The 21,294-nt window shown below is 38.7% G+C and overlaps 1 protein-coding gene across 1 annotated transcript; it reads right to left on the bottom strand.

Annotated features, from left to right (window-relative positions):
* Positions 1–1,803: 1,803 nt before the first annotated feature.
* LOC121698296 (adhesion G-protein coupled receptor G7-like) lies at positions 1,804–20,398 on the bottom strand. Its single transcript, XM_042080285.1, has 9 exons — positions 20,368–20,398; positions 12,448–12,476; positions 9,118–9,268; positions 8,708–8,820; positions 7,736–8,061; positions 7,464–7,545; positions 4,082–4,240; positions 3,521–3,677; positions 1,804–2,711 (listed from the first exon to the last, which is right to left on the bottom strand). Exons 1-9 carry the CDS (start codon positions 20,392–20,394, stop codon positions 2,625–2,627), a joined length of 1,131 nt encoding a protein of 376 aa, XP_041936219.1. The 5' UTR covers positions 20,395–20,398; the 3' UTR covers positions 1,804–2,624.
* Between the last annotated feature and the right edge of the window lie 896 nt (positions 20,399–21,294).

Here is a 21,294-nt window from a genome sequence, read left to right as displayed (position 1 = left end):
TAACACATTTCACATGAAGTTTCATACCAGGGCAATTATATTTTATCTAGGCAAGGTTGATTTGTTTTCTTGAATGTCATAAAGATCTCAGCCAGAATCTCAGGCTCACTACCAGTGACTGTATATGCTGCAGTTGAGTTGATTCAGCTTTGCTCCCTGACTGCTTGGCAATTAGTCATCAGCCAATCGCGAAACGGAAGGGGGTGTTTTATGAAAGTCATAGTAAAATTTGCAATTGATGCCTGAGCGCCAGCCTTTCTACCTGGCTTACAGTGGGCCTGCTCCCCCCTCGAAAGATGCCAGCTCCGTTTGCATGCCCACCATTCCCCACAATATAGTTATCATAGTTACAGTGGAGGAAATAGTTATTTGATCTCACTGATTTGTTAAGTTTGCCCACTGACAAAGAAATTAACGGTCTATCATTTTAATGGTAGGTTTATTTTAAGAGTGAGAGAGAATATCAAAAAGAAAATCCAGAAAATCACAATAAAAAAAAAAAATTTAAATCATTTTGCATTTCATTGAGTGAAATAAGTATTTGAAACCCTTACTGGCAAGTACAGAGGTCAGACGTTTCTTCTAGTTGATTATCAGGATTGCGCACATCTCAGGACCAATTTTGGACCACTCCTCTTTGCAGATCCTCTCCAAATCTTTAAGGTTTCAAGTCTGTCACTGGCAACTCGAAGCTTCAGCTCCCTCCACAGATTTTCTATAGGATTAAGGTCTGGAGGCCGGCTAGGCGACTCAATGACCTTAATGTGCTTCTTCTTGAGCCACTCCTTTGTTGCCTTGGCTGTATGCTTTGGGTCACTGTTGTACTGGATGACACATCCACAATCCATTTAGAGTCCTGGCTGAACAAAGGAGGTTGTCACCCAGGATTTCAAAGTACATGGCCCCATACATCTTTCCCTCGATGTGGTGAAGTCGACCTGTCCCCTTAGCATAATGCTTCCACCTCCATGCTTTACGGTGGGGATGGTGTTCTTGGGGTAATAGAGTTCCTCTTCCTCCAGATGAGCCTGTACATGTGCCTTCTTGAGCAGGGGGACCTTACGGGCGCCGCATGATTTTGATACTTTACGGCGTAGTTTGTTACCAATGGTTTTCTTGGTGACTGTGGTCCCAGCTGCCTTGAGATCATTAACAAGCTCCTCCCGTTGTAGTTCTGGGCTGATCCCTCACCTTTCTCATGATCATTGCTACCCCACGAGGTGAGATCTTGCCTGGAGCCCCAGATAAAGGGAGATTGACGGTAATTTTGTGTTTCCATTTTTGAATAATCACACCAACAGAGGTCTCCTCACCCAGCTTCTTGCCAATGGTCTTGTAGCCCATTCTGGCCTTGTGCAGGTCTACAATCTTGTCCCTGATGTCCTTAGACAGCTCTTTGGTCTTGCCCATGATGGAAAGGTTGGAGTGATTGATTTATTCTGTGAACAGATGTCTTTTATACAGGTAACAAGTTGAGATTAGGAGTAAAACGTTCTTAAAGCGTGAGCACTATGGGGGCCAGAACTCTTTATGGTTGCTACAGTAGAGGATGAAATACTTATTTCACTTAATAAAATGCAAAACAATTTATATATATTTTTAATGTGATTTTCTGGATTTTATTTTTGATATTCTGTCTCTCACTGTTAAAATAAACCTACCATTAAAATTATATATCAGTGGGCAAACTTACAAAATCAGTGAGGGATCAAATAATTATTTCCTCCACTGTATGCAGTATATAATGTTTAAAATTATTTAGCGAAGACCCCTGAATTTACTGTATGTGGACAGCTCTGTCTCTGTATTACCTTTCCTGAAGAAGATTTCTCTTCTGTATCCTTATATCCTACCCCAACCAAGTCATGATGATGTTTCTGTATCCTTATATCCTACCCCAACCAAGTCATGATGATGGCAATGGAAACAAACATAAAAACGTCAAGAGCATTTACCCTGCTGTCTTAAAGGTGTAGGATGCAGTTTATTATTGTCTTCCCCTCTACCCCTATAGTTGCAGAGTATTTTACACAACTATCATAAATACCACTATCCTTCTCCCTGAACAATGTATGTAGATTTATTTGCAAACTAAACCAGCAAAGATAATCTCCGAAGTGCCGTGTCGACTGACAATGCTAATATTACAAGATTTCATACAAATAGTATTGCACAATTGCCCTAAAGCAAATCCCCCTGATCATTTAACATAACACTTTTTAAACTACATTACATAGACTTTACATTACATACTGCACTTACACACACTGGATCCCTTCTCTCTCAATCTATTTATTAAATTCTTCTTCTTTATCCTTATAAATAGACACCTATGCACATGAAAGTTGAGCCGCTAAATGCCATTTCACCACGTTTTACAGTATATCTAAGTATGCGACATATAAACCCTTGAATCTGTCATTAGATTGACTCGTATTTTCTTAAGGTCTTGTCCACATCTTTCACTCTCTTCATAGATGCACAAGGATTAGATTAGATTTGTATTGCTCTGTGAGAAAGTTCCTGCAGACTGGTTTGCATCTGCACTACTTGAGGACTCCTGTGAACTAGTCTTGGGTTTTCTGGATCTCCACAGAATGTATTTCCGTCTGTGGAGTGCAATCTCAGGAGGAGACGGAGTTTGCGGCAGAGAAGAATGTTTTCCTGAAGTAAGCCGTCCTCACCGTGAATAAAATGAATATCTGTAATCCCTGCATAGGTACAGTTTATAAAACATCATATAAACATACTGTATATACAGTTAAGAACAAACTGATTCATACTTCTGGCAAATATTGATTTAATGTTGATTTCCTCTTGACCAGTGAAAATGGCACTGCCAAATGCCAAAAGGTTGTAAGACAATGTGGTAGAAACATGGAATCAAAAAAGAAGTGTTTTTATCTTTTTTTTAAAAAAATTATGAAAAATGGCATGTCCAAAATGATCCCTTTTTAAATAAGCAATGGAAACATCTTTATTTGCCATCACAGCTCTCAAAGTAGTTCTTATAATACCTACTAAGCCTCTCCATGTCTCCACAATGATTCTAGACCGCAACTTTTTAGCAGCAATCCGGGTTTTGAGGCAGGAACAATTATTTGCCATCACTCTGGCCTTGTGCTCACTTTTCTATGGATTGAAGTTTGAACTCTGGCTGGGCCACTCTAAAATCTTGATGCTGTTCTGTTAACCATTTCTTGCATTGTTTGAATAATTTTGGACACATAATTTTTCATAAAAATTAAAAAAACGATGAAAACGTACAGTGTAATTTTCAGTCAGAACAAACATTGATGAAGAGAAAATCAACATTGAATCAATATTTGCCAGGTATGCGCATATATATATATATATATATATATATATATAAGCATATACTATATACAACGTATAAACAGAACAAGAACAAAACAATAACAAATGTATAGAGATAGACATATACAAAGAGCAGAGAACCTATTTACAATTACTTCGATGTTACCTCTGTTCATTTGCGTAAACATCTTGCTTTACTGACCTGGGTGGTATTGCACACACAGAATAAGATGCTGAAGATGCAGTTTGTGGTGCCCTCTGTAGAGAGAACCAGGTAGCCCAGAACCCAAGTAAGGCCCAGCAGAACCCCCAGAGAGAAGCTGCTCAGGAACCTCTTCCTCATTGAGGTGTTCTTAGTGCTGTAAGGAACACACAAAGGAGATAAAGGAGAACATAACTTAATCAACTGTCATAACTTAATCAAGTAAGTCTATAAACATCATCCAAAACTGAGAGAGAAAAATTGATAACTTGTAAATAGTTACTGTTCCATAATCACACCTTGCATTTTCATAACATACTGCATCATTGCACTACCTTCACCAGCACATAGTCCATCACACTGATAGCTCTATGTCTGTTCTCTGGTGGATCACTTAGTATTACACAAATAATTTAGTACACCAAGTATTCCATTGGTCTTTTTGGCGTCTTGTTGTCTTGTGTCTGTGGGTTAGACAATACTGGATACCTGCATTTCCCAGGAGATACATAAAGTGTCTATCTCAGTTTTGGGGGGAGAGGAGAAATGTAAACAAGTTACCTGTTTAACAGGGGATCCTTCTTGCACGTAGCAAATCCGAAGTATATCAGCACTGCAGTATTCAAAAGTAGCATTACAGCTACAGGAAGCAAAAAGCCCCAAAACATTGGCTTTCCGAAGTCAAACTTCCCATCTTGGTTCAGAGCCTGAAGCCAACAGCTGAAACATTAATAGAAAATCTGTACATTACAGCTAATAAAGTCTGTTCACCAACACATTTGTTAGCGTCAATTACTGTATATTTAAACAGAGTGTCTATTTACACCCCTGGTACGAATAGCCTTGGCCACACAGCTGAGCTATTTACACTCTGTGACATAACAACAAAAAGACGTTCACGTGAACAAAAAACATGGCAGAGATTAGTTTTTTCATCAGCAGAAAGTGAAGAATTCTGAAAGATTTAGGCACTAATATCTGTTCAGATTAAGTTTTAGAGAGAAAAGTTGTGTTTTGTTTTCATAATCTTGGTCCAGTGAACACATACAACCATCAGTTTGTTATTAACAAAAATTTTGTGAATATGACACTCAGGTCTATAAACACCCTCTATTGTGGAAGTAGATAGTACAGTGGTCACAGACATGGTTTAGTAAGTGGGAGACCGGGGTTCAATTCCTACATGATGCATTTTGGCATTTTGAGTGTGCATGTGTACCAACGTCTCTGAAGAGAAGGCGCGTAATTTGAACAACAAATCGGTTCTCAAACGGAAGTTTTGATTGCAACAATTAGCTAGTTCACGCACCAGGGTGTAAATAGTATATTACTACATACACCAGGGTACGAATAGCATCCACTTCTAACTATACATTGATGCAAACATCATACCCTATTCAGAGTGTCTATTACACAGCTGAGCTATTCACACCCTGTTACATAACAACAAAAACATGTTACTTGTTTTTTTTAATTATAACATTGTGTGATGAATATGCCAGAATAAATGCACAGGGCTGCAAATAGCATACACTGATATTTGTACCAGACGGGGTATTAATAGAACACATTGCTGTGTGCACTGGGGTACAAACAGCATACATTGATATTTGTACCAGACAGGGTACTAATAGAACACATTGCTGTGTGCACCGGGGTATGAAGTATTAAGTCATTATCTGCATCTACTAAACCAAGAGGTTTTCCGTTGTCTTTGGTTAAGAATGGTGTAACTATATCTGACAAAGTAGAAATGTTAAATTGTTTTAATTTTTTAAAAAGCATTTCATTTCATCTGGGTTTTTGTTTGATTCTGTTGCCCCTACAGTGTTGGAGCCTGTAAATAATACCTTTACTACTTCCGACAACACTTTCAGTCTTAGCTCCTTCTCTGTTGCTGATGTTCATAAAGCCCTAAAACAATTAAATCCTTGAAAACCTGCAGGCCCTGATCACTTAGAACCTTTCTTCTTGAAATTAGCTGCAGATATCCCAGCTGAACCTCTGACACATCTTTTTATTAATCTTTCACTGGTCACAAACAAAATCCCCAAGGTATGGAAGTCTGCTTATGTTTTACTACTTTTAAAAGGAGGTGACACAACCTTGCCTAATAATTACAAACCCATTTCAAAACTTTCAGCATTGGCCAAAGTGTTGGAATCCTTGGTTAGTGAACAAGTGAAAGAGTACTTAAACGCTCAGTCAATTTGATCTAAGCATCAATCTGGTTTCAGGACTAAACACAGCACTATCACTGCTGCTACAAAAGTAATTAATGACACAGTCAAAGCGTTTGATGATAAGAAACACTGTGTGTCTCTATTCATTGATCTGTCCAAAGCGTTTGACACTGTTGACCATAACATACTAGTTAATAGACTGATCAGTATACAGTAGGTATGCCTCAGCACTCTGTGGGCTGGTTTGTCGACTACCTCACTGATAGGACTCAAGCTACGCAAGTTGAAGGCCTGACGTCAAAACATGCATCAATCTGTAAAGGGGTCCCCCAGGGCTCCGTTCTGGGCCCACTTTTATTCACTATTTATATAAGCTGTCTGGGGGAGAATGTACAACATGCATTTTTCCATTTTTATGCAGACGACAATGTTATTTATTGTTGTGCTGCTACCATAAGGAAGGCATTTGAGTATTTGCAAACTGCTTTTCACAGAGTGCAAGCACAGCTTTATCAATTAAAGCTTGTGCTTAATGCTGAGAAGACCAAAGTAATGGTCTTTTCAAACTCAAGGAAGAATGAGTTAGACCTGAATATTGTTACCAATCAGGGTAAAATAATTGAGATAGTTTCATCTTACAAATAGGATTTTTAATTGATTACCACCTTTCTTTTAAGCTTCATATACAGAACTTAGTGAAAAAGTTGAAATTGAAGCTAGGTTTTTTCTTTAGGAACAAATCTTGTTTTACTTTTTCTGCCAGAAAAAGGCTAGTCGATGCCACATTTCTTCCTATTATTGATTATGGTGATCTGTTGTACATGAATGCCCCATCAAAGTGTCTTCAGATGTTGGATGCTGTGTATCATGGAACTTTAAGGTTCATTTCAAATTGCAGACGTCTCACTCATCACTGTACACTTTACTCCACAGTTAATTTGCCCTCTCTGTCAAATCGCCGACTTACTCACCTCTATATCTTCATAAGGGCATTATAGACAGGCTTCCATGTTACATATCTGAATTTCTTTCTTTTACACAGAGTACTTATAGCTTAAGGTCTCAGAACACTATTTTATTGAATTTACCTCAAGCCCGGACAGAGTTGTTCAAGAAGGCTTTTATGTTTGCTGTACCTTCTGCTTGGAATGAACTACAGAAAACTCTCAAACAGTGTCTAATTTCCTTAAATGATTTTAAAGGTGTTGTTAAAGCCATAGAACATGAGTCCATCCAGTGCAAATGGTTTAATTAATGGCACTTTTATTTAATCTGGAATGCACTTGAGTTGTCTGTGCCTCTTTTGTGTTCGTTTTGTGATTGTGATGTGTAACTATTTGTTCTGCTATCTTGGCCAGGTCTCTCTTGAAAAAGAGATCTCAATGAGACTAACCTGGTTAAATAAAGGTTAAAATAATAATAATAATGAATAGAATTCACTTCTAATTGCACCAGGGTCTGAATAGCATACACTGCTAATTGTACCAGGGGTGCAAATAGCCTTACCCATATTTAAATGATTGCCCTAAATGTAAAACAATTTGATGAGTTCATTATGGTACTTTTGTTGTTGTTTTTTGTTTAATAACTGAGCGCACCGTATGCAGTAAGTACTCTTGCAGTATAGATGCTGTACTGTAGCACAGTAATACTGTACTTAATCTCTGGCAATGTAGCCCACTACCTAGAGCAGGGCAGGACATTTGTTCTCTGAACATGGAACACAAAGAACAATCATGACAGCTCTGGCTGTTACTCACAACTCTTCCCGTCTATAGCCCAAAGGATTATCCACCCTGTAGGCCACTCCCAATGAGATTGCAACCACAACAGCAGGAAGTCCTAGGAGAGAGGGAAGACTATGACACCTGTGGTATTTTATCTCATATTACATGAACACGATGACACGAGAATACTAGGAAACTCGTAGGACCAGCAAGTAAGGAGTTACTTAATGCATGTACACACACACACTCTCTCTGTCTCGGTCTCTGTCTTACTCACAAAACATAAATCTTGTGCTGTTACTTACCCCATCCCGTTACTAAGGATACCAGGAGGACTCCACTTGGTGGGCCTGAGAGGGTTTTTCTGATGAGAATGAATATGTGCACTGCATAGAGGGTGTTCCAGGTGAATGTGGCTAACAGGAAGTACTGCATCAGGGCCGTGAGTGCAGTGCAGGCCCCTTTGTCAGAATCCTGATGGTGGTCAGAGAGCAGCATGACGTTTTTCTCTGACACAGTGGAGTTCCCCTTGTTGGGCTTCTCAATTCCAAACAGGAAGAGGAAGTAGAACATGGTCATGCACACACAGATGTTAACCAGGAGGATTGTGGGAGCGCTCTTCCTGGACTTCCTGTGAAGAACCGACATCATACTTCTGTCTTAACTCTATTTAACTAATGAAACCGTAAGGAAGGGGCCCATCATCTTTTGTTTTCTTTAATCATCTTTTCTTTTGTCTATGACAAGCTGTGTAGTAAGTAAGTAAGTAAGTAAGTCTGTGTATACAGAGATCAGCCTATTGAGATGTCTTACAGGAATCATTTCATATAACATAATATTATGTTCTAAACTGTTGTTATTGAGTTCTCAACACTAAATCAGTTTTTTTCACTACACTAAACTTCACTACACACAACACTAAATCAGGCACATTCTGTTTATTAATCTGATATAATTTTAAAAGGCTAACTGAGAAAACATTGGAGAACTCTTCTGCAATTATGTAAGCACATAATATAATCTGAAAACTGCTGCCCTGATTAAAAAAACAATGCAACTGATCTCAGCTGGTATTCTGTCTTTAATGGATTGGAATGGAAATGTCTAAGTGACCCCGAACTGTTGAGCGGTACTCTATGTCTGCTGTTTTAAATTAATTTTGGATTTACAGCATATATCCTCTATCCTGATAGACAGGAGGTAATCACACAGAAACACAATGCAGCATTGTTGAAATACAATTCTTAGTATAGTAGCAGGCCTCTATAAGTACCTACCTGGTAATAATCTGGAATATCACAGTTAATATCAGCCCCAGTATTGACAAAGTACACCCCACAATACTGAACACAGTCAGTGACTCAGCATATTTATGGTCCTCCCTAAAAGACTGAAGAAATGCAGATACCTGTGAGCTCTTTTGCATATAATATATAATGTGTGTAATATATATATTGCATATATATATATATATATATATATATATATATATATATATATATATATATATATATGTGTGTGTGTGTGTGTGTGTGTGTGTGTGTGTGTATGTAATTTCTAATCTTTTAGTTAAAATATATATATCACATACATTTATAAATACATCACTGTTTTGTTTCGTCTCTTTGCCACAGGTTTTGAAAGTAGTAAATGAACGAAAAGAAAAGAATTGAGGAGAAAGACCAACCATCAGAACAGCAAAGTTAGTGGTGTGGTTACAGGTACACTGGAGAGAGCCCGTCAAGAGGTTGGCTTTGGAGCATCCTACAGTGCTCCAGTCATTTAGGCTGTAGTCCCAGAACACACAGGCAGTCATGCAGGGATTTCTTGGACACATTCTGTGGTAAACAAAACTAGCTTAATCAACAAACAAACACAAATGTAAACACTCATGTTTACAGACAAGCAATTTATTCATATAATATAACCATAACAATTTTGTTTATAAAAGACAGGTACTTCATTTATGTAACTAGTTTAAGTTTTGAAGGATGGTTGTATAAAATTGTGTAGGATTTAAGTTTGCTTTCTCTATGGCACTCCACTGATTTAGCGCCAGGAATTAAGTGGTATTACAAGAGAGACAGCCTTTTAGGTCATTGGTTCCCAAAGATTGGGTCGCAGGAGAAATCTAACATTTTTCTTTTATTTCCATTATTAACTACCACAGTCACAGCCCTCTGTGCAATTGTGCATTTAGAATAGCTCTGAAACTGAGAGGGGGCGAACGCGTCGCAGAGAGGACCTCGCAGTTGCAAAATGCAAGGGACATGAATCAGCCTATTTGCACTAACATTAACAGACACCAGCTCTTCTAGATCTGAAGTGAAATGGGTCGCGAAGGTCTGTCATTTTTAAAAAGTGGGTCCCCAGAAAAAAAGTTTGGGAAACACCGTTCTAGGTAGTGTTCCAATGTTTGAAGCATTTACATTTATTACAGTGCATGAAAATGCACTCTACTGTTCTTCCTAGGCTTCTTCTACTTCTTATTATTATTCCACTTACCACTTTTTCCGTACGCAAATTCAAACTTTGTAACGTAGGTCTTCAAATGGACCAGGATGCTATGACTTTTCAACTAACCTTTTATACTTTTTAAACTATGGGGATTGTTTGAGTAGTTTTTAATTAATAGACTTAACATTGGTGATTGTGGCATCACAATACAGCCATTAAGCAATTAGAATCATGTGCCAGGTGGCCAGGCCACCTGCAGCAACTGCCAGTCTCAGGCTTTAAGCATACAATCTGGCCAGAGACGGTTGATAAAGCGAGACGATTCATTAGAGGGTAAATTCTGGCACGCTGTGACGTGGGGTTCACAGCTGTTACGTCCATTTAGGAGTCTAGCGGGAGGTCCAGTGTCTATGTATTCCTATGGAAGAAATGAACATTTTCTCGGAGTATTACCAATCCCATAGCTCTATATTCAGCGATGTAAAGTTATGAACCCATTTCCTACAAGCCACATGTCTCCCTAACATACCGACATTGAAATTGTATTTTTCAAAGAAACAAATAAAGACAAAAATAGCTTTGTTTGTGATCTGTCACTGTCTCCTCAAAGCTCTGGTGCACAGCCACCTGTTCTCTGAGGCTCTAGACTCAGAGACGGTTGATAAACTAACCTAACATATTTTTTGCTAGAACTAGTAGACTACCACAAAGTTGCGTAGAGCACCACAAAGAACTTATGTTATTTCAGGTTAGTTTGCAACATATAAGTTTAACCAAAGTCCTTACCTGCTAGCTAGCTAGCAAACATAACTAGCCGTCTCCATTCACTTTTCGTTTACTGTGCTAACGTTAGCTAGCTAGCTAGCTCGGTTAACGGGCAAAATTAAATTATTCATTCTGTGTCCGAAAGAGTGTTTAATTGGCATCACACACAAACAATGACTGTAAAATAGTATACAACATTATATTTGTATGTTCTTCTTGCTTATTCAGAGAAAAGTTTACGTTTTGACATGCCTATTTAGGAGTCCGGAACTAGTGCCATTCCGTTCCATTGGTGAATTCTCTTTATGATTCATCTTAGTTATAGTGGATGGAATCCACTATCTTGAAATCTCCTGGCTTCTTCTTATACTAAGGGACCGTTCGGTATTTATGGAATGGACCACCAGAGGAAAATAGGGGAGGGTCATGTCTTTTTATTCTTTGTTGAGGGGAGGGTCACCCAACTTTTTTTAGTCTGGGGGGGGGGGGGGGGGGGGGTCACCCAACTTTTGTAAACAGCAACATTTCAAAGTGGCCTGTTTGGTGCATATTTTTCCATGTACAAGGATACAAGGAAGTTTATTGTCACATGTATATAGTTACTGGAAGTAAGAAATGCAGTGAAATTATGTCTGGTGTCAGCCTATTTGTGCATTTATGGGGGGGGGGGGGTAAAAAGTGCAGTAGAAGAGGGGTTTAGTAGATTAAGTGGCAAGGGCTGCATAAGAAAGGTGGGGGAGGAATGGGATTGGGGGGGGGGGGGGGGGGGCACCAACAAGGAGCACCCAAGAGCAACAATTAGTAGCTCTCAGTCTCAGTCTTCACACTTCGGGCACCCCTTTCTGCACACCACATTTACCCCTCATTTCCTTCTTTCTTGCAGAGTAGCAAGATAAGGCCTTTCGTAGAGACTCAATGGAGACTGAGGGACATCTAGGCACTAGCAAAGGTTCTAGAGGGAATGTGATTTCTGGCACCATATTACATCCTCTTTCGTTCCATAGCTGTCAACATTGAACATTGAAAATAAGGGAGATGCCCCGGGTTTCTCACCCAAAATACGGGAAAATGTCAACATTCATCCCCATTAACGTCGGAAGGGTTGCAGTAACAAAGAAGCCTACTTTATTCACGCCTAACAGCCTATATTACAGTAATTTGGTCAACTTTACACAGCCCTAAAAAGGCTACATTTACCTTTGGCTTACTTTTAGTATACCGTGTAACGTTAAACAGTGTGCATGCTTAACATTAGTAAAGCATACTTGTGCTTCATTCATCCACATCCAGCTCATAACATTTTGACAAGCATATCTACCAATTGACCTTGTTCCTGCCCAATCTCTAGCTTTGCTGTCTCCATCCTTTCTGTTTTGTTGTTTGCAAAAATATATAGTATTTATTGGTAAACAGCAACAAGTGCAATTTGTTAATCACGGTCATTCTCTCTCCTGCGCAAACAAAAATGTGTTAACGTTCCAAGTAGCCTGCGTAATTCTGCTTCATAAAGTTGAACAAATACATTTGGTTATTTCACAGAAAAATATAAATAGCCAGTTTATAGTCTACAGTGCAGAGTTGGTAAGTTATAGTAGGCCAACTTGGAGTGAACATACAAACAGAGGAAATTATTTCTCTAGTAGCTGATGGTAGGCAGGTGCACACGTAGACATATACGGCCGAACACTATGCAAGCACTCAAAATCCCGGTGGCCCCTTCAATAAATAATGAACAGTCCCTAACCTTTTCTTTTTACCTTTCAAAAATGAATGCAGCTCTGACTGCTTAACATACCGACATGTTGAAATAACCATTGTGTAGGTCTGGAGTTGGACAAGAGAGTTATCATTTTCATTTCAGATTTTTTTAAAAGTTTATACTTAGTAAGTATATAACTCCATGTTAAATACCCTAGCAACAGCCTAGCAACCACTTCCACCATCATGTGTACCCAAGCAACACTTGTAACTATATCTGCATTATTTGTTTTTACATCATCATTTTTGCATTTTCAGGCACTGGTAATTCCTTGGGAATTGCATTTCTAGTTCATTTAGCAGACGCTTTTTACCCAAAGCTACTTATATCAGTAATAAAAAATAATAAAAAATTGCAAAGGCCACTGTTCCCGGAGCAACTCAGGGTCAAGTGCCTTGCTAAGCTAGCCGATCTCTTTAACTACTACGTTATGGTATTGTTTTTGTATCAGAGACTGAAGTGATAGTCTGTACTGTACCAGGCCACAATTCAAATCATTACCATAGTGTACAAATTAAAAGTTTGGATTTGTAATACTTTAATTTCATAAGCTTACTCTTGGCTTCATCCTTTTTGGAGAAAACAAAAAGAAGTAGCATTTCCATACCATGGGTATAAATCTCAAGGTCACATGTTCAGCTTTGACATTTCCTAGAGTTCCAGAGATCACCATTCTCCTGGTGTTAAGTGAAGTCTTAAAGGCTTTTGACTCGAAGGAGGTGGTCATTCTCATAGAGCACAAAACCAACGCTGATGTTGGAATTCTTACAGTATGCAACTGATCTGGCAAAGACAATGCAGGGAGAAAGATTTGGCAACACACTGCAAAAAATAAAATCTAACCAAGTGTTATTAATCTTATATTAAGATCAAACATTCTATTTGGGATTGTTTTTAGTATAAAGAGACTTACTGTACCTAGCACACTCTCGAAAGATCCTTTTGACTTAATTTAGGAAGACTGACTTATTTTAAGGAGTCTTATCAAGACAAATTTACTTAACGCACTGGCAGACAAATTTGCTTGTTTTCAGGATGAGACGTCTTAAAAGGAGTAAAATTCTTCTTAAATTAAGTTAAATTATTTTACGTGAAAGACCTAGGTAAGTCTCTTTACACTGAAAACAATATTAACTAGATTTTGTGATCTTGATATATGATTAACTAGATGTACCGCATAGCGGTACAAAATATGACCGCCGCTCAGTCCTGTACATCCATTCCGCGAAAATAAATCACACTTCAATTTGTCTCCATCTTTTACTCCATCCCCCACTCTTGAAACTTTTGTGTATGCTTGTTTGGCATGCCTGAGTGTGTGTGTGCGGCTGCACAGAAAGTAGCCTACTTGTGCTGAAAAGGTGAATAGATTGTAGAATAGCCAAAGAAGATGTAGCATTGTTATAAAACCTTTAAAATCTCTAAACAATCACAAGTAGGGCAGGTCATCACAGTTCATCCATTGCAACTGGATTGATGAAAGGTCACTTACACCTGTAGGCTACATTGTATTTGGGAAAAGCAAAAGGTATCAGCATAATGTTATTTATTTATTTATTTATTTATTATGTATTTATAAACAAAAACATCTCTGTCAGTTCCATGCCGTTTTCAACAGCTATCAAAAACAAAGGTCATTTTTGGATGGATGGATTTTTTGTGAATATTTCTTCTTCTACATAAGATTTTAGTCATCTTTAGTTCATGTAATACTTTATTGTCAATGCACAAATTAAGTAACAGTAGTCTAAAACATTATTGTTAATGCACAAATTAAGTAACAGTAGTCTGAAACGAAATGCTGTTTTACATCTAACCAGTGGTGCAAATAACTGACATGTCCAAATGGGCCTTGATGAAATGCGTCGCTAGACTGTTCATACACATTTTAACGGGCCAAAGTTGAAGAGCTTTTGTCCGTTATTGTTCGTGCAAATATAGACTGATTCATGTTCCCTTGCATTGTGTAACTGAGGTCCATGGCTAGTCTGGCTTTCATCAGACCAAGCTCAATCTTTTAAGAAATCAAAAAATAAATAGCGGGCAGATCAGGCTGGGTTCACCCAGCCTAGTCCATAGGCACCCGATATTGTTTAATTTTCAGATTGAGATATACACGCTCTGGCTATTCTAAATGCAAAAATGCATTAGGGAGTTATGACAAAACTGTAACTAACAAACTAGATCCTAATAGAAAGCTGTTAGCTTCCCTAAGCTACAGGTAGGATTATAAGGTAGGCCTATTTACAACATAAATTGTCAATAGGCTATGCTGGCGACAAAAATAAAATCTCCTTTGGAAACCAATGGCTTACGCCTTACAGTATCAAGCGGACTTAAACTGTCATATCGTGGCGAAAAGTTGTAATAACATTCACGCAGCTCCATGAGTCAAGGAAAGCGCGAATGAAGTAGCCACTTCTAAATGGGACCCACTACACAGTAGCTTAAGGTGTGTTGCTAAAGCAGCCATAATGAAATGAAGGTGTCATTGTTTGGATACTTCACACACACGTGCTTTTTAATTTCACAGACTACAACTACCAAGCTGGAATCAAAGCACATCGATTCCCCTCTCACACCCTGCACGCACTTAAAACAAAATAAACAGGCGTCTCAGTCTCACGCATGTATAGGCAAAACTGTATCAGACCGGTGTAACGTTGGTAAATCTTCCATTGCACAGAATGATTTTGTAGCACGTGCAATAAATGACAGTCGAAAGATACAAACAGTGCTGCTATCAATTTGCTTGGTATAACCGCATTTATAGTTTTCTACAAATGCAATCAATCAAATGGGCCTCCATCACTCAACCAACGCTAACGGTAACATTACCTAGGTCCTTATTGATATTACAAGATTAACGTACCTGCAGTAAAAACCAAGCATGTCCGATAAACATCCTCACTTCATCCTCACTTACATTTCATGTGAACATCGTCCTGTCCTTATTAGATGTTCGCTGCGGTAAATTACAGTCCTTGTAGGAAGTGTCCATTATTTTTTCAACCCACTTTTAACTTCCAAAAAAATTACGTCACACTGCAACGATCCGCCATCTAGTGGACAAACGACTACTTATCGCCAATACTGAAAATGCAGCCATGATGATGATCATGAATATTTTGGCTTTCTTTTGATCCTATTGAATTTGTAATTATGTATCGGCCGTTCTAATACCGATAGTATGTGGGTGCCTGTGTGTGTGCATGTTTATATGTGTGCACCGCCATTTACAGGCCAATGAGTGTACAGTCACTAAATGTACACATAACCTAATTTTTTTAGCCCCCCCCCCCATGGATGAAATTCTACGAAACTTGGCATACCCCCAGACCCCCAGAGAATGCCAGGTCAATCATACACATAAAATTTGGTGCAGTTCTGAACATCTTAACTGAAGATAGGGGCGATTAAAGCAGAATAATATTGCATTTTCATTTTTGACCGGGGCGGGGGGGGGCAAATCACAAATGAGTGATTATGAGCCAGGTTGATTTGGGCCCTTGAGACCAACATACCATAAAAGATTCACAGAGAACTGTGTCTGCCCTACCCTCCTTTCGGGGGGTCCAGTCCAGCGGGGGGGCTGCAGATCAAAACGAAAAACGATGGTTCCATGCTATCCATGTGGGGTTACATGCCCACCAAGTTTTGTGTACCCCGGTCTTTCAGTGTCCCGGGAATCCTTGTTGGTATACGTCACTAAATGTACACATAAATTATTTTATTGTAAGGCCCCCCATGAACGAAAGTACACAAAACTTGGCATGCATTCAGAGGGTGTCATAATGATCCTACACTTTTAATTTCGTGCAGTTTTGACCTTGTCAGCCAGAGATATTGAGATGAAAACACCTAATTTTTTGCTTTTTAATTTTTAACTAGGTGGCGCTATACATGAAATAAGTGGTAATGGGATGGGTTGACATGCCCCCTTAAGACCAACATACAAAAAAAGGTGGACCTCCTAGGCCCTACGGTTCTCGAGATATTCACAGAAAACTGTCTCCGGCCACCTACAGGCCAGTTGGTGTATAGTAACATAAATTAATTTATTGTGTGGCCCCCCCATGAACGGAATTCCACAAAACTTGGCGTGCATACAGAGGGTGTCATAATGATCCTACACTTCCAATTTCGTGCAGTTTTGACTATGTTAGGTCACAGATACCTTCAATTACACCACCTCATTTTTACTTTTTTGTGTTTAACTAGGTGGCGCTATACATGAAATGAGTGGTTATGGAATGGGTTGACATGGCCCCTTGAGATCAACATACAAAAAAAAAATGGTCCTCCTAAACCCTACGGTTTTCGAGATATTCACAGAAAACTGTGTCTGCCCTACCCTCCTTTCGGGGGGTCCAATTCAGCGGGGGGGCTACAGATCAAAACGAAAAACGATGGTTCCATGCTATCCATGTGGGGTTACATGTCCACCAAGTTTCGTGTACCCCGGTCTTTCAGTGTCCCGGGAATCATTGACGGAAATTTGGGCATGCGAAAAAGAAAAAAAAAAAAAAAAAAAAAAGAAAAAGAACAAAAAAAAAAGAAAAAAAAAAAAAAATCTGACTAAACCTATATGACCGCCGCTTCGCTGCGCGGCGGTCATAATAATACTTGGTTAGATTTTATTAGATAAGCAGCTTTTGCAGTGCACAAGAGTATGGAACCCTGGAGGGGTCATTGCAAGAATTGTTTTGGTGTACAGTGAAGAACAAAATTATTCATACCCCTGACAAATATTGATTTAATGTTGATTTTCTCCTGACCAATGTTTGTTCTAACTGAAAGATGTTTATATTGATTATTAAAAAGGGTATGAATAATTTTGGACATTACACTTTTCATAAAAATGTTAAAAAGATAAAAATGCTTCTTTTTTGATTCCATGTTTCTGCCACATGGTCTTACAACCTTTTGGCATGTGGCAGTGTCATTTTCAGTCAGAACAAACATATTGGTCAAGAAAAAATTAACACTAAATCACAACATTAAATCAATATTTGCCAGGGGTATGAATAATGTTGTACTAAACTGTATATCCAGAACATTTTTGTTCATTTTACTAAACCTTCAATTTTTTTAAACATCAAGAGCCTTGATTTAGTGCGCACGCAGCATGGGGTCAGAAAACTGGCGCAGCTAATAGACCTGCTGTGTCATTGTCATCTCAATTGCAGCACCGCAAACCGTACCTTAATAAATTAGTCTTAGCTAATGGCGATGTTAGCAAGTGACCAGAGATTAATTGGCCTGCCATATATAGCTGTCCGGTGACATGCCTAGTGTGTATACACATGAAAAAGTAGTAAATGTAAATTCGGTGTATTCACACACACAATTCTGACCCCAATATGTGCTCGCTTTATACTGTGACCCCTGGAACCATTTCTTTCTACGAGTCAATTATGTGCTCATTTTACTGAACGTTGCGCTCATTTTACTAAATTGTACTCTCAATTTACTGAATTGTGCGCACGTTTTATTAAATAGTGCCCTTATTTTAGTAAATTGTGCTCATTTTAATTTTTGTAAAACGAGCGGACAAATTAAGTAAAACGTTGAGCGATTTTAGTAAATTGTGCACACAATAGTAAAATGTGCGTATGATTTACTAAAATGTGCGCACAATCTAATAAAAAGAGTGCACAATTCAGTCAAATGAGTGCACAATGTAATAAAATTAGTGCACTATTCAGTCAAATGAGCGCACTATATAGTAAAATAAGCACACAATATACTAACTTGTGCACACAGTCTAGTAAAATGAGACCACAATTTAGTAAAACTAGATGTACCGCATAGCGGTACAAAATATGACCGCCGCTCAGTCCTGTACATCCGTTCCGCGAAAATAAATCACACTTCAATTTGTCTCCATATTTTACTCCATCCCCCACTCTTGAAACTTGTGTATGCTTGTTTGGCATGCCTGAGTGTGTGTGTGCGGCTGCACAGAAAGTACCCTACTGGTGCTGAAAAGGTGAATAGATTGTAGAATAGCCAAAGAAGATGTAGAATTGTTATAAAACCTTTAAAATCTCTAAACAATCTCAAGTAGGGCAGTTCATCACAGTTCATCCATTGCAACTGGATTGATGAAAGGTCACTTACACCTGTAGGCTACATTGTATTTGGGAAAAGCAAAAGGTATCAGCATAATGTTATTTATTTATTTATTTATTTATTTTTTATGTATTTTTAAACAAAAACATCTCTGTCAGTTCCATGCCGTTTTCAACAGCTATCAAAAACAAAGGTCATTTTTGGATGGATGGATTTTTTGTTAATGTTTCTTCTTCTACATAAGATTGTCATCTTTAGTTCATGTAATACTTTATTGTCAATGCACAAATTAAGTAACAGTAGTCTGAAACGTTATTGTTAATGCACAAATTAAGTAACAGTAGCCTAGTCTGAAACGAAATGCTGTTTTACATCTAACCAGTGGTGCAAATAACTGACATGTCCAAATGGGCCTTGATGAAATGCGTCGCTAGACTGTTCATACACATTTTAACGGGCCAAAGTTGAAGAGCTTTTGTCCGTTATTGTTAGTGCAAATATAGGCTGATTCATGTTCCCTTGCATTGTTTAACTGAGGTCCATGGCTAGTCTGGCTTTCATCAGACCAAGCTCAATCTTTTAAGAAATCAAAAAATAAATAGCGGGCAGATCAAGCTGGGTTCACCCAGCCTAGTCCATAGGCACCCGATATTGTTTAATTTTCCGATTGAGATATACACGCTCTGGCTATTCTAAATGCAAAAATGCATCAGGGAGTTATGACAAAACGGTAACTAACAAACTAGATCCTAATAGAAAGCTTCCCTAAGCTACAGGTAGGATTATAAGGTAGGCCTATTTACAACATAAATTGTCAATAGGCTATGCTGGCGACACAAATAAAATCTCCTTTGGAAACCAATGGCTTACGCCTTACAGTATCAAGCGGACTTAAACTGTCATATCGTGGCGAAAAGTTGTAATAACATTCACGCAGCTCCATGAGTCAAGGAAAGCGCGAATGAAGTAGCCACTTCTAAATGGGACCCACTACACAGTAGCTTAAGGTGTTTTGCTAAAGCAGCCATAATGAAATGAAGGTGTCATTGTTTGGATACTTCACACACACGTGCTTTTTAATTTCACAGACTACAACTACCAAGCTGTAATCAAAGCACATCGATTCCCCTCTCACACCCTGCACGCACTTAAAACAAAATAAACAGGCGTCTCAGTCTCACACATGTATAGGCAAAACTGTATCAGACCGGTGTAACGTTGGTAAATCTTCCATTGCACAGAATGATTTTGTAGCACGTGCAATAAATGACAGTCGAAAGATACAAACAGTGCTGCTATACATTTGCTTGGTATAACCGCATGTATAGTTTTCTACAAATGCAATAAATCAAATGGACTCATTGACGGAAATTTGGGCATGCGGAAAAAAAAAAAAAAAAAAAAAAAAAAAAAAAAAAAATCTGACTAAACCTATATGACCGCCGCTTCGCTGCGCGGCGGTCATAATGAGAGCATATTTTACTAAAATTAGCACACATTCTGTCGATATACAAAAATATCTTCAGTGTTTCCCACAGAATTGAATTCTATTTGTGGTGGTAGCAGGTTTGCAGAATTAACTTGAATGCAACAGTTTTTAACAAATTAGCGCAGCGTGGTTATGATACTAACCAGATTTAAGCACAATTAAGTACAACCTGGAAAATCATTGTGTGGTGGTCAATGTTGATATTGTGGTGGGCCGCCACAAATAGGTCAATGTATGGGAAACACTGATCTTGCAATGACACCACCCAAGCTCCATACAAGAGCCATTCTGTCATGTCAATAAAGTACATTTGACTCATGAATTTGAATGCAGCACAGACAACACTGACCAGATCATGTAAACATTGTCAGCATGAAATCATGAGTACAGACCTGGAAGTCTGATGAAAATCTGGACATCAGAGGGAATTTCAAAATAAACAGGCGTCTCAGTCTCACACATGTACAGGCAAAACTGTATCAGACCGGTGTAACGTTGGTAAATCTTCCATTGCACAGAATGATTTTGTAGCACGTGCAATAAATGACAGTCGAAAGATACAAACAGTGCTGCTATACATTTGCTTGGTATAACCGCATGTATAGTTTTCTACAAATGCAATAAATCAAATGCCTCCATCACTCAACCAACGCTAACGGTAACATTACCTAGGTCCTTATTGATATTACAAGATTAACGTACCTGCAGTAAAAACCAAGCATGTCCGATAAACATCCTCAGATTTATTTCGGCTTCAAGAAGAAATGGGAATTACACTTCATGTGAACATCGTCCTATCCTTATTAGATGTTCGCTGCGGTAAATTACAGTCCTTGTATGAAGAGTCCATTGTTTTTTCCAACCCACTTTTAACTTCCAACAAAATTACGTCTCACTGCAACGATGCGCCATCTAGTGGACAAACGACTACTTCTCGCCAATACTGAAAATGCAGCCATGATGATGATGATGAATATTTATTTTGGCTTTCTTTTAATCTTACTGATTTTCATTTTTTACCGGGGGGGGGGGCAAATCACAAATGAGTGATTATGAGCCAGGTTGATGTGGACCCTTGAGACCAACATACCATAAAAGATTCACAGAGAACTGTGTCTGCCCTACCCTCCTTTCGGGGGGTCCAGTCCAGCGGGGGGGCTGCAGATGAAAACGAAAAATGACGGTTCCATGCTATCCATGTGGGGGTACATGCCCACCAAGTTTTGTGTACCCCGGTCTTTCAGTGTCCCGGGAATCCTTGTTGGTGTACGTCACTAAATGTACACATAAATTATTTTATTGTAAGGCCCCCCATGAAC

The sequence above is a fragment of the Alosa sapidissima genome, chromosome 23 (assembly GCF_018492685.1).
Source record: "Alosa sapidissima isolate fAloSap1 chromosome 23, fAloSap1.pri, whole genome shotgun sequence".
Taxonomy (NCBI): domain Eukaryota; kingdom Metazoa; phylum Chordata; class Actinopteri; order Clupeiformes; family Clupeidae; genus Alosa; species Alosa sapidissima.
Note: the sequence above shows the minus strand (reverse complement) of the source record. Positions and strands in the feature narration are given on the sequence as shown.